The 14,670-nt window shown below is 30.9% G+C and overlaps 1 protein-coding gene across 2 annotated transcripts in view; it reads right to left on the bottom strand.

Annotated features, from left to right (window-relative positions):
- Positions 1-7,070: 7,070 nt before the first annotated feature.
- Positions 7,071-14,670, bottom strand: part of LOC120625116 — a 35,544-nt gene continuing 27,944 nt past the window's right edge. For both annotated transcript variants that reach the window (XM_039892051.1, XM_039892052.1), the window contains 2 exons: positions 14,260-14,284; positions 7,071-7,576 (listed from right to left, as the gene is read on the bottom strand). In XM_039892051.1, the coding sequence (XP_039747985.1) occupies positions 7,505-7,576; positions 14,260-14,284 (97 nt within the window). In that variant the 3' untranslated portion in view covers positions 7,071-7,504. The remainder of the gene's footprint in view (positions 7,577-14,259; positions 14,285-14,670) is intronic.

The following is a 14,670-nucleotide window of genomic DNA, read 5'->3' as shown; positions in this document are numbered from 1 at the left end:
TATGGGTATGGAAAATAAAACGAAATCAAACATATTTCTGTACTTTTATTCATAAAAACCATCACAACTTCGGTACACTATGCGTTTAGGGACTCTCGTATAAGGCAAAAGCTATTTTATATCTCCAAACATTGCAACATTTAAACTCTTTTAAGACATTAAAATATATCTATCACACAATATGCTTTCTCGTTTAATCTTATAGCTAGAGAGATGGTGGCTGATAAAATAATGTCCGTTTTATAACCCATTGAATCCGACGAAAGCACGAAGCAACGAATTTCGCGAGAAGTTTATCGTTGTCATGCGCAATCGTTGTATATGTTTTCGTTCTTCCAATTTTCGTTGCTTCGTGATTTCGTCATAAAATAATAATTCGTTATAGTATATTATATATCTGAGCTGCATTATTTCAAAATCATGACCTCTCAACTGAAAACTGTTATTATATGACCGACTTAAACTTTACTTTTTATTTTCTAATCTTAGCCCATCTATAATACATTCAGATTCTATTACTGTTTCAGAAGGCAAATTTTTGCACAATCTATTAAAAATAAGAAGACGTCAAGAAATTCAGCATTTGCTCAATTAGCCAAGTAATGTTGCTGTAAGTTCATTTACATAAAAATTGACACAATTGTTAATGATTTTGCAAACTTACATAAATGACACTGTTCTTGAAAACTAACACAAATGTCACTGTCCTAGAAAACTGACATAAATGTCACGACACTTATTGAAAACTGGCATAAAGGTTAGATTATCAAAGTTCGTGAGGGTTATTTATAACCTCTGACTAACAACGAATAAACTAATGCTGTCACTGCCACCAACTCTTTAACGATTATACAATATGGGATTATTTAGAAATGGCCATCCATAAAATTAAATAAAACCTTTAAAGATGAGTTAGAAACAATGCTTAGGTACTATAAAAACGTCAAACTTTTTTCGTAAAGAGATTTGAAATAATAAATGTAAGAAACTATCCCTAATTTCAAATTGAAATAAAAACGTATTAATGTTTTATTAGATTAATGGTATTTAATCATCATCTTTACAAATACTACGACATTGAGTTGCAGCATTCAAGAAGCTAAGGTTCTTAGATTATGCGGTATCGGAGGACCATAGCAGAGACCAATCTTTAATGTTGATACGATTCCGGATAAACGTTATCGAAAATACATAAACACACACATGTACATGGTGGTAGAAGTTTCGTGCGCCTTACAATATTATACCGATAAAACAAACATACATACGGATATATAAATAGGCAAAAGGATCGTAAAATCAATAAATAGGTTTTAAATTAAATCTAAGGATTAATTTTGCTTCATAAAGAGTAGGAAGATAAAATTATAAAATACTATCCCAAATAAAGTGGCATAACTTGAAAAAAAACTAACTAAAAAAAATGATTTCTAACTCAGAGATTAATTTATTGAGACTTACACAGATTCATTATATTTATTGAGATTTTGTACATATTTTCTTTTACTATATTTAAACGAGAATTATTAATTACAAATATCAGGTTTCCAGGGATAAATAATAACAATTTGTAATACTACTACTAGATGTTTTCTGAGACGTATACGAGAGTTTATATGCAGATATCAATTAAATTTTATGTAGAGATTTAATATATTTTATTGAGATTTCATAATTGATATTCAACAATTTTTTTTTGAGATTTCATTATTGTTACCAATTATTATGATTGAGATCTACATAATTTAGCAAGTAAATGGCTGATTTCATAATATTATTCATCAGAAATCTAAATAATATACGGTAGTAGAAGTACGAAAAGCAGCGTGACTTTGTTTCCACGTAGGAAGCTTCTTTTTGCTTCTTCGCTTTAAGGTATTGTTTCGCGAAGTTGGGTGCTTTAAACTGGCCGGTGCAAATTGTGCTACGTTCCACGATAAATATTGTGAAAAGGACTTTCGTTAAAAACTGAAACAATTGTTCTTGAAAACTGATATAAAGATCAAATATGTTATTGTTTACTGAGAACTTAATTACATTAATATCATCTCTTACAGAAATAATATTAATTTGCAACATTACATATATTTTTTAAGACCTTTATATGCAGGAGTCTATTACATTTTATAGAACAGGTGCAAACTACTGTGTTATCTCTTTCTAGAAAACATTGCGTAGGACGCTACTATTTCTTTACTACAAACTTCTTTACAAAATAATTGGCACCATATGTTTAGCTGTAAGGGGGGAGGGGGTCGAGTCAAATCTCATCTAATCTTACGTTGGAGAGACCAAGACCCCCCCGGTCTTGGCAAATATCACGCAATTTTTTTTCTGATTGAAACAAAAAAAAATTATACTATTTTGGCCCATTTAATCCAGATTGTACATGCTTAAGATTTTATCTTAAGCGTAATCGTAATACGATTAAGATCATTTATTAATTCGTTCGAAAGAAAATAATTTCATTCATACTTCGACGTTTTAGAGTAGATATTCTTTTTTTAATCACAGTAGTTACGATTTAAGTATTCTATTGTTAAATTTTTATTACACTTATAATTAAACTCTCAGCAATATTGATTACTAGTCTTGAATAGTCGTAAATAAAAGCATGAAGCAAATTAGTTTTTTTCTTATTACAATAACAATCCAACGCGTTTACGTAAGAAACTCACATTTTGAAAAATCTCACGTGAGATTGGGGGATGGGGGAGGGGGTTGAATGAAATCTCACGACATCTCACCAGGGGGGAGGGAGGGGCAGAAAATTTAAAAAAACACCTCATGTAATTTATGGACGCCCCCTAAACTGAACGGTAAACTATAAATTTTAGTCAAATTCTTCGATGAAAAACCGTTACTTATTCAACTGAAATATGAAAAAAGTAGTTTTGCCACATTTTTTTGTATTTGACCAGAGTTACGATGACAATTGTTAAAAGCAACAATCCACAATCATAAACCTTTGCACTTTGCAGCTTTTCAATCATTTCTCTTACCTTATTATTTAGGTTGTCTATGTATAATAATATATTCGAAGTATAATCTAATATCTATACTTATACAACAATTGAGATAGATCTAAAATGGCCGAATTATTATACAATTATGTAATTTCACTCGATCAGGTCCCTCACATAGGTTACTAGGAAACTATGTTTCCGATAAATATAATTAATAATACATATTATATATGGTGGAATAACACACAGACGTTTTAAAATCTATTATAACATATTTTGTTATTCATCTAAGTTCAGCGTTCTACTTGGTCAATAAAAACTTTACGTTATATCGTTTAACTATCTGTGAGGGTTATATACTCAAAAATTATATACTGACAAAAGTCAGTAATAAACTATTATCTTCTTTTTTTCGTATTTGCTGTTCGTGAAATAATTAAATATATATGTATTTAACTGAAATATATTTAAATCTAACAATGTTTTGCTTTATATATAACGTAATAAAGTGAACATGTAACAATTGGAAAAAGATTTTCGTTTTCAGTGTTATAAAATATTTTAAAACATTTGTTTGGGACCACCAGACGTTTATATACGTCATTTTATTATATATCTCTATTCTATATTAACTTACACTCGAACTAGAAGTCCATAAAATAATTGAAAAATACTAGGCCACAGAATAATGACAAGTGACAACTGCATACTGCATTCATATGAGTTGGGCCACACATTCTAAATTTGTTACTTCATTAAACTCAATAAAATATTCAGTAAAGATGCCGTTAGAGCAACCACATGTACTTATGTCAAAATATTAGTATAACATGCAAACTGTCAGCCGCGAAAAATAGTTATATTACACTTTAAAGATCAATGTTGTATGTTCGAATCAGAAATGTGGAGATTCATAGTTTTTGCAAAGATATTGCAAAGAACGGATTAGATAATCAATACTAGATCGGCAACCCCGCACTAGATAACGCAACTATAGCAGTCTCCCAACAAGGCGGAGAATCAACCTCAACCGAATCGCAATTTCGCAAAATCAGTAATACCTTTTTGAAGTTATACTTCCAAAAGGTATTTTTATGTATATAAATTGTATATTATATGGTTTAGCGGCGATAGGAAAAAATCATGGGAGTGAAATTTTACGATGTAACGAAATGCGCGCGCACATGGTTACACGATTTTAACAGGATGAAGGTGGTTGCGAAACCGAGTGAGAGGGTAATACATCGTCCGATAGCTCAGTTTTTGTGAAATAGCCGACATTTTATTTTCAAAAAAAGGTTTGACAGTGTACACTTTCAATTGTCAGAGTCTGCCGGCTCATTCCGGTGATTTTATTAATTCAATTGTGCGAGAAATCTCAAATTTTAATATTCAGTGAAACTTTGTGGTCCGATAACGAGATTACTAAATAAAGCGTTATAATTAAACTTTCAATGTATTAAATCTTTTTTCTCTTGATAGTGTCGTTTTCTCTCCAAACGTAAAATAAGGCGTAAGATAAACATTTTAAAAAGATTCTCATCTTGTTATGTCAAATAAGTCACTTTTAACTCGTGTACATAAGTACACGCACGTTTTTTGTACCATAACTGTAATTAAAATAAAAGTAAGCAAAATAAAAAATAATATGACTTGGAATGTTTAATGTTTTGAGCAAATAATGCTTATTTTTAGAGTAATAATAACAGATTGTTTTAAAAACATAAACGCCAATATATCATACACCTTTAGGTATTTTCTTCATTTAATAACTATAAAAAATTAATAATAAATTCAAAAATATAAATTTCAAAAGCATGGAATGCCATCATAATTTAAGAATAATTTGAGTAAATACGAATTCAAAATTTATAAATAAATAAATAAATTATTAGATACGAAATAATCCTAAATCCAACGAGTCATAGTTTAGTATACGTAAGTTAGTAATGAATGAAAGATGATATCCGATATTTTTCCATATCAAAGATTAAGCTTTTATAATATGATTCCTAAGGTGATTTTGGACCTGCCAATGCACAAGTTTAAAGAATTTGTTAAAACACATTTATTAGAGCGAGGTTACTATACAATTGATGAATTTTTTAATGACAAGGTTGCTTGGAAGCATCCGGCTCCGCTTTCAGCTCTCACAAGATAGAAAAATGAATGTTAAAATACAAAATGTAAATTGTTGATGTTGGAAAAGAGCAACTGCTGAGTTTCTTGCCGGCTTCTTCTCGGTAGAATCTGCCTTCCGAACCGGTGGTAGAATCACTACAAACAGACAGACTTGACGTTTCAAAAGTGCTTATATTAGGCCTACTTGAAATAAATGAATTTTGAATTTGAATTTTTAAGTAATTTTTCCACGAAGACCGCGTTTGACCAATGTCCACACAAAAGTTTTAAAGGGGCCGCAGTGTACGTGTGTGTTTCCCGAATGTACCACTAGTTTACTTTTGAAAAAAAAGTTATAATATATGTTTACAAACAAACTTTTTCTATTTATGTCAGTATTAAACCAAAAGGGAAACAGCAACAACACGATTATCAATTTCTGGTCTTAAGTTTTTTATAAAACTTGTGTGTGCAATAAAGATTTAAAACCAACAAACTTTTGGTTTTTTGTTTTCACGTTTTTTAGTTCAATGGTCTTACTACCATCTAGTAAAGTAGTATTATTTAAATGATGTCGACGTTTTGTTTCTAAATTTATCTTTATAATCACAAATTATAAAACAACGTCTCCCGCCGCGTCTTGTCCGTGATTTTGATACGGTTTTCACAAATGAACAGAGTAACTTGTGCGGAAGGTTTTAGTGTAGATATATTTTATTATGGTTTTCCATAAATTGGCTTAAATAATGTACTACAGGTTTAAAGTTACGATTTATTACCTACAAAAAAGTCCGCGACCCTATATGTCTAACTGTCATCAATCATGATATTAATCTTTATCTTTATAATTGGTTTTAAAATTAAAATTGATTATGTACCTTTAAAGTCCTATCGTTTACAAGTTACGAGTATAAAAATGCTAAAAGTATAAAGAAATCCGCCATGTAAGCCAATCAAAGCTATGGCAGTCCGTTCACGGTTCAATAATAACGTACCTACTCATTTTACAATTCAATTGTAATGCAATAAGATATCATTTAGATTTTTCTGTGACTCCGGAACTGCTTATGAAAACTGACGGTTCCTGCGAGATTTGTGAATCCATAATATTAAGACGGCAAGTTATGTTAAATTAATTTTCAAACAATACTACTCTAAGCGGTGGTAGTAAGCCATCATACAGTAGAATGGTATATGAGAATGATTAAGCATATGATGTAAGTTTGACCTTTATAATGGTTATAGATGGTGATAAAAATATGAATACCCGGCTAAGCTTCTTTTAAGTCTAGTATCCATGCACACCACGAGATAATTCAATTCAATTCAAAATCCATTTATTCGAAGTGAAACTAATTGAAGCACTTATGTAACGACAAGTTTTTAGTGACGGTATACGAAAAATAGTTATTTTTACCAATTTTCTAGTCTTTTTTCATGGAGATGAGATGAAAAAGTGGTATAGTTTTACAAGGTGAATTTGAAAAATTCGTAGCTTAAGTACGTTTACGTACGACTTTAAGTTACGAATGTAGCTATCATCAAAAAAAAAGTATTGACTTATTGCCATCTTTTACCAGAAAATAATTATGACAATAGTTTTCTATTACCCTATAATTTCGGTTCGATTTATATTTTCGTAACCTCTATTTTTGAAGTGCATTAAAAATTTAATTCTAAAATGCACATACTGTTTAAAATCATAACCAGGTAAAGGTATATAAAATTTATTAATTAAAACTTGTATAAATAACGATACCTTCTCCGTACTATTAAATTCATCAAAAATAAAACATAATAATATCCAATCCATTATCTAGTCTAATAAAAGTTATTTTTCCTTCGTTATAAATAGGTATATAGCAATTGAATACAATAATTGCTGTAATTAATTATTAATATTAAAAAAATGTATATTACTTAGAGCAAATTCATATAAATATTTTATAAACAAAAAAAAAGATAAACATTTTTTGAGCGTTATATAGGACGACCACCAAAAAGGTGTGTTTATATAATACAAGTCTTTTACTTTAAAGCCTTTAAGGCATACATTTGTGAGAAAAAAATACCAATAAGATTACAATAAAATTTTGTGATGACCAAAACACGTGCGCATATATGGAATCCATAAACGAATTCTTATATTTAGTTATCAATTTTGGTTAAAAAAAATTGTCAATATCAAGTCTTTTAAATAAAATGGTGAACAATAGAAATTTCTTATCTTAATCACAGTATTGAACCATTGAGAATAAATTAGGGGTTACCATTAAAATCTTGTATTTATATTGCCCGAATGAAACTGAACGAGTACAGTTTTTTTTTTCTCACAAGTGTACCAATCTCAACACTCCACGCCGCTATAGTCTGCCCGCTTTACCATTTACCTGGCTATAGCTGTAAACAGACGTTCCTCAGCAGACGTTCGAGACGAGTAACTGGAGGTATTTGTATATAACATACATTCGGCTTTGTGTTTTTTTCACCTGAAAAGGCGAAGAAAGGGGCGAATCAACATAAAAAAAAACAAAAGATTCTCTACAGTAATTATGTGCATGATTTGATAAACGGCGACTTTTTTATCGTCTCACAACAGCAGCTCTTTTAAACTATTCAATCGAAAGTATACCTGGTTTAAGTTGTTGATATTTGCAATATTTTCTGTTTCTGAATTTAAATGTACAGTACCTACTGTTCCACTTGATTTTTTCCACAATGATTGGAACATCGATACTGCTTTCACACACTCGAATTTATAATTATGATCATAAAATATAACGTACAACAAATATAATGCATTGCAGGTTCAGATTATGTATGTATTGCATTTATTTCAGACTACAAAGGATTATGAGGATCGTTGCAGACGAAAAATAAGTCACCGTGTATATGATCTTCCATTATTTGTCCAATTTTCTGTAAACCAATGTATTTTTTTTTCCGGTGCAGCTTGGTGACTCTAAGTCAGCATCTAGCAGTGGGACATTGTTACAGTGATGTTTTGTCTGGGCTCAACTTTTCTTACTATAAATACAAGAAAATATATCGATTGAATTGAATGAGTTGAATAAAAATTTGAAAGTATACTGCTTTTTCAAGTATTGAACTTATTGCGTAGCAAATGATTAACAAATTGTTTAAGATATTAGTCCTGTATGTGTACAGATGATGAGTTAACTCATTTGAAATACAAAATCAATCATCCAAATTGGTTCTGATTTGACGGATATATATAGAGAAAAATCGCAAAACATAAGAGTAATATTTTTTTTATAATTATTGTTTGTGATGGTGATTACTTTTTTTTTTTTAATTATTGGTATTAGGACACTTTTAATGGAAGACCTTACTGTGTGGGTGAATAGAAAAAAAATAAAACATGCTAATTGCAAATGCGGTTGTGACGATACAAAATGACGGATAACATTCTAATATTATGACGGAGAAAACTTTAAATTCATGATTTTACATGTGATTCACTGTCAAGATTATTATAACGTTACGAACGTGTAATACGGATGTGACGTCACAAAATGGCTTATAATATGAAAACTTCATTCAAGTGATCGGCGTTACAGATTTTACGCTTTATAATTACTGCCATACAAAAAAAAAAAACTAAAAAATAACTCTAATAAAAAGCGATTTGTACCTAAATACATAAAGCAGTTATATAGCGAAAATCCGGCTGAGGTTTTATCATGATATGGCGGCTACTTTGATATGACAATTAGGTACGTATCTATAGGTAATACTTAAATGAATTAGTTCTTAACTTTATGGCACAACCATAAATGTACACACGAAAGGCGCAATTTTTCGATAGAGTATATGACAAATTCAGTCAGTTCGGTGAGTTCAGAAGAAACAGCGATGTACAACGCCGCGCCGCCGTGCTTCGTTGAACGCATTAGCTATAAGGTGCTTTTTATTACATCACTTTTTATTTATTTTTTGCCACAACAACTGAGTGCACATATGGACTTCCAGCCCGACGGTGACCTTGAGCAATTGGTGGACAGGTAACATGGGCCGTTGTCCATAATGGATTTTGAATCTATTTATTGAAGGAAATTGAAGACGGATAGCAATATGACTGACAGATAACGTAGAACTTAAACAATTGGTTTTTATGGCCGTTTCCACTAAACCTAGGAAACTCTTAAGTCGGATGCCTAATGATTTGCGTGATGCGCGGAGAAAATAACTACTTACTAAAGCTTACAAGATGATTAACGGAGTTAGGCGCCATCTAAAGTTATGACACCGATTCGGCAAGTCCTAGAGCTCATGAGACCCGTAAACTGACACTTCACAGATGAAAAAGAATAAATTTGGTTTTTCTTAAACACCTTAAATCTTTAGGAAAAATGAAAAACATTAGTGAAAGGTAAATAAATGTATGTAAGGAATCTTCTTCGATTAGGCGTAACTAACTTTGGCATAAGAAGCATTTTTTTCGCAGGAGTTCTTTTTACAAGAGTTTTAAGGAAGTAGGTACTAAGCTGATGGGGTAATACAGTATTCATTAAAATGAAATCTGTCTGTTTTTCGCCTAATATAACAAAGAAAGTATATGGACTTCACCAAAATAACAAATTTATCGTAAATAAATGTTTCTTTTTTACAAAATGATAGCATACGATATTTATATTATATAATAGGTGGTTACTGTACATTTTTATTGTTCTAGACTGTGGCATTACGTGGCATTTTATCGTGAACCCTAAGAAAAGTACGCATTAGAAAGGCACCCACAACGTCACTATTCCCCTGGCAGGAGTACTATCACACCGTCTTAAAAACTAAATAAAACTTATTGCCTACGACAGAAGATCTATTTTTGCACTTCGCATATCACACACTTTCCGCTAGAAGCCACGCGATATTGAGGAATATATATATATGACTTTTTATCGTCTTACAACAGCGACCTGTTAAACCTATTGACGTACAGTGTCTCCAGGCAGTATTCAAAATACGATAAAAAGCAGCATTTAAACAGCTGATCGAATTAAGTACTATTTTGTTAAAAAAAACCGCGGTTTACACCGCCGCACCGTCTCTTTCGCAGGCACTGTAGGGTTTTCCCGAAAGTAAAAGTATTTTCTTCAATATTGATTTATGCAAATATTGCTTGACATATTATTTATCTTATTGTCTCAATAATTTACAAATATTGGATACGTTAGCAAAACTGCCGTGTAAGACGAACAAAGTCTTTATTTTACAGGGTAATTTACACACTATAGTTTTATGACGTAATTATAAAATAAGCTTAACTTAGGACTTACAGTAAGGTATTCAAGATAAACATAATTCGTTTTTTGACGTGATAACGATGAAAAGAAAGTAGCAGGTCAGTCATTGTTAATTAAACCAGTGGTGTGAACAATGACTTATCCATTAATGGATACCAAAAATAAAACCATTTAAATCCTATTTCCATTGAATTCCAACGTTACATTTCAAGACTTTACAGTTAGTGAAATACCCTATTTCGATGACTTCAATAATAATTATTGATAACACAGCGTAGTATTTCGTATTTTTTTTTCATTTTATGAATTATACTATGGAAGATTACTCTCTTATTTTCTAAGCCCACGTTTTTGTAGGGTAGTATTATTTACAAGATAAATTGAATTATGAGAGACTTTTTCAAATTTTTTTTTAACAATTAGCCAAACTGAATAAAGAAAGTATTTAGGTAAGTATACAAGGTGTAACCGAATTACGAAAAAATGTTAAGGATGCATAAGTATATTTTATAAGGAACCGCCCTGTAAATATATTAAATCAAAAGAAGCCTATTTATTATTCCATACAAACTAATTCAAAACATTCTCAGTTTTCACTTATGACAACCCTATAGCAGATAAAAGACCGCCACGCGCATCGTACCGACGCAGCGCGACGCGTATTTATAATAGTCGCTTGATGTTAATTTTGCATGTGAGGTTAGAGCTGGATCTGATTTATTTCAGTAAAACTATGGCAGTGGTTTAATCATAAACTAATAGCGTTTCGGTTTCACAGACAAGTCTCAGAGACAGTGAACACTGTACCTCTAAAGCATGTGAAGTAATATTTCGGTTTTCATTGACAAGTTGTTTAATGTTTTTTTACAATTTTATTTTACAGGACGTGTTTACGGGATAATTCGACTTTACTCACGCCAGACTTTAATACACAATGACCTTATTAGTTAGAAGGGAACGTTATCGTTCAGTCTTGTACAGGGAAGCAACTATCAGAAACTTTTCAGTACTCTTGTATTAAGTTAGTAAGGCAGGGCTTTCCGAGTTCAAGGCGTTCGATTCCCACACCTGGAAAATGTTTGTGTGATGAACAGGAATGTTTTGCAGTGTCTGGGTGTATTATCTGTATTTTATAAGTATTTATGTGTATTATACATAAAAATATTCATCAGTCATCTAAGTACCCATAACAAAAGCTACGCTTACTTTGGGGCTAGGTTGCATGTGTGTATTGTCGGGCTCACTCTACCACCGCGGTGGTAGTTTAGTCCTAGAGTACCAAAACACACGTCTATGCTACGATAATTGCGATGAACAGAATAACTAGTGAGCAAAGTCAAATTGATCCTGAGTAATCAAGTAGGTAAGTAAGGTTTTATTACAAAATAAACACTAAAATAAAGAGGGTAATTTTTACATTTCGCCTATCCATCAACTAGTTTTAATACAACTCATAAATCCTTATATGGTAGAACAGCGACTATATCTAAAGAAAAGATACTAAACTTCTACTTCAATATAGTTAATAATATAATAAAAAAGAGTAGAAAACAATCGAAGAGTACTGAAATATAACAAAGTTTTTTTTTCTCTGTATATTTGTAATAATAACTTTAATTTATATTCAATAGAAAGTATTCATACAATAAAAAGAGTAGAGAACAATAGAGAGAGATATTAGATATACTTAAAAGTTTATTTTCTGATTTATTGTACCTATCGTTTTGTAACTAAGGCATAATTATAACATAAAAGAGAAAAAACAAGAGAGAGAGGGAGAATAATAATGGCAATTCGTCGTAAGCTAATTGACATAATTGATACAAATAGAGTTTCTACGACAATATGACACGAATATTTATATAAAAAATGTCATGTAACAGATGTCATAACACGAGATTATTCTTTTAATTGTGGCAAGTGCCTGAGGGTATGTGGTTAGGTGTAGAGGCTTCGGCCGCGCGTGGCTAACACTTTAGACCTTAAACTACACTGACACTTACCACCTGTCGGTGTGTCTGCAGTCTAAACTAATAAAAACAGGGCATTTGACTGTTCCCGAAAGTTATGGGGGAAATGTAAAAAGATTATGTGAGCTTAAAACTGATTTTAATGTTATTACATACTAATATATTTAATGCGGTTGTATGTTGGTTTGACCTTACTTTACGCCCTATTTAAGAAACAATCGTCTTGATTTTTTACATAGAATTAATTGAACGGATGGGGGCTAGGCTACTTTTTAGCCCAGAAAAAACGAACGGTTTTCATGGGCTATAAAAAATGTTAATTAACGAGCACAATTTTCAGCTTTATAATTATGCCAATACTGTTGTACAAATCTCCAAGCGAAACTAAAATAACACGTTTACAATTACCTCTGTCATTTGGTAAAAGGATGACACTATTTCTACACTTGTCAATTTAGTTAAGTTTAGAGATTTGTGCACAACAGATTTAGCACTAAAATAAACCAGTTCTGTTGTAAATTGAGTTAACGTAAATGAATATGCATAAAATAAAATAAATTGATTAATTTTAATTTATATTGTGTTCCAATCAATTAGTTTGAATAGTGTAACAATAAAATAAAAATTAAATAAAATAACGTCTCAAAATAGCGATCATACAAATAGGAACTCTATTTCTAAAATATAATTTCATATATTTTAAAACTGACAATTCTTTATAATACATTACATGCGATGGTAGTAATCTCACGTGCGCAACGGACGTTTAATGCAAATGCCTCTGGATAAAATGTCGCTAATGCATTAAAAATAAACGTGTGACGTCATTTTTTTCGTCATTCTTCTGATACCCAGATCATAGGTTAGTATAAAAAAGTAATTTGAAAAAAAAATATAAAAAACTTATTCGGCTTGCCCTATTCGGTAAGATTATTTAAAATATACTTTTGCTACCAAGCTTTAAAATTTTAGACCCACATGGGAAGTTGAATGATATCATGAAAAAAATATATAATTGACCAAATAAAAGAAAAAAAAACGTTAAATAAAAGAAAGAAAGAGAAGATAAAGAAGTTTATTTTGCATATATTAGTTTATCACCGTTAGATGGCGTTGCAAATACAACTTTTAAGAAATAAAACAATGAAATATAAATAATAAGAAAAAATAAGTATAATACAAAACGTAAACATATCATAAATATATTAGACACCTTCGAGAACTTTTAAAACCAAAAAAAAACAATAATTTATATGCCATTTAAAAAAGCTTGTAAATAAATTTCTTCATTCAATACCTCAAAACTACATTAATATATTCAGACTAGATCAATAAAAAAATATGATAAATAATAAAATATATAACAAAATTATTACTAAAATTCTTTTTGTATAATTATTGTCCTTACTACCAATCAAACAAGGGAAGGATTTCAAAACTAACTACTTGTTTTGTAAAAAAAGTCAAATGCCCTATTTGGAATGTCACTTACATCACAATTTACTAAATTTCCTATTCATTATGTAAAAGTATCCGATAAAAAAAAGTATTAAGGCAAAAATCCTAAGAAAAAAAGTTCTAAGCTAAAAAAATGTCGTAAAGAGAGAAAAAGTCGAAACGCTTTAAGTTACTGATATAATATCACTTATGAGTATTAATTAAAAGTAAATTGTATTTCGGACTAAGAGAATTGTTCATCTTATATTTAAGGCTGGGCGCACATTGGTGCAATTTTAGCTACCTACAAAACGTGTTTTACAATTAATATATAATTATTTAAGCTCAGGCTGTTTTTTTTTTTTTTATACAATTTTTTTGTTCGATATAAAAGTTTTGGCAAATTTACTTTTCTAGAAAAGAGTTATCCGTTTAGGTGATTTGTAGGTTTTTCGGAAGTTTTTTCAAAGAAGTCTTTGGTTTCAAACGGTCCTTTCTTACCTGCGTTAGTCGTATTCTCTCGCATCTGAAACAAAGTTTTTTTTTAATTTTTTTTTTTCTATTTCACTACAAGTTAGCCCTTAACAGCAATCTCACCTGGTGGTAAGTGATGATGCACCTGTTAGGTAATATGGTAGTCATACCCCTAATCGGTTTGTACGCGACATCGCATCGGAACACTAAACCGCTTAGCGGCACGTCTTTGTCGGTAGTGTGGTACTGCGGGTGTGAGTGCTAACGATAACGATGTTTAGCGCATGTTATTGATAACAAACGACCGAACGTACTCTCGGAGACACGAGGCCAGTGAGACCAGGAAACCTGATGCCAACTTCTGTGTTACCGACTGTTGCAAACTATATTTGACCAGGCTAAAGGGGAAAGTCGGACTACTCACTGGTCGACCAAACG

This window comes from Pararge aegeria, chromosome 7 (genome assembly GCF_905163445.1).
Source record: "Pararge aegeria chromosome 7, ilParAegt1.1, whole genome shotgun sequence".
Lineage (NCBI taxonomy): Eukaryota > Metazoa > Arthropoda > Insecta > Lepidoptera > Nymphalidae > Pararge > Pararge aegeria.
The sequence above is the reverse complement of the archived record's forward strand: the minus strand, read 5'-3'. Positions and strand labels throughout refer to the sequence as shown.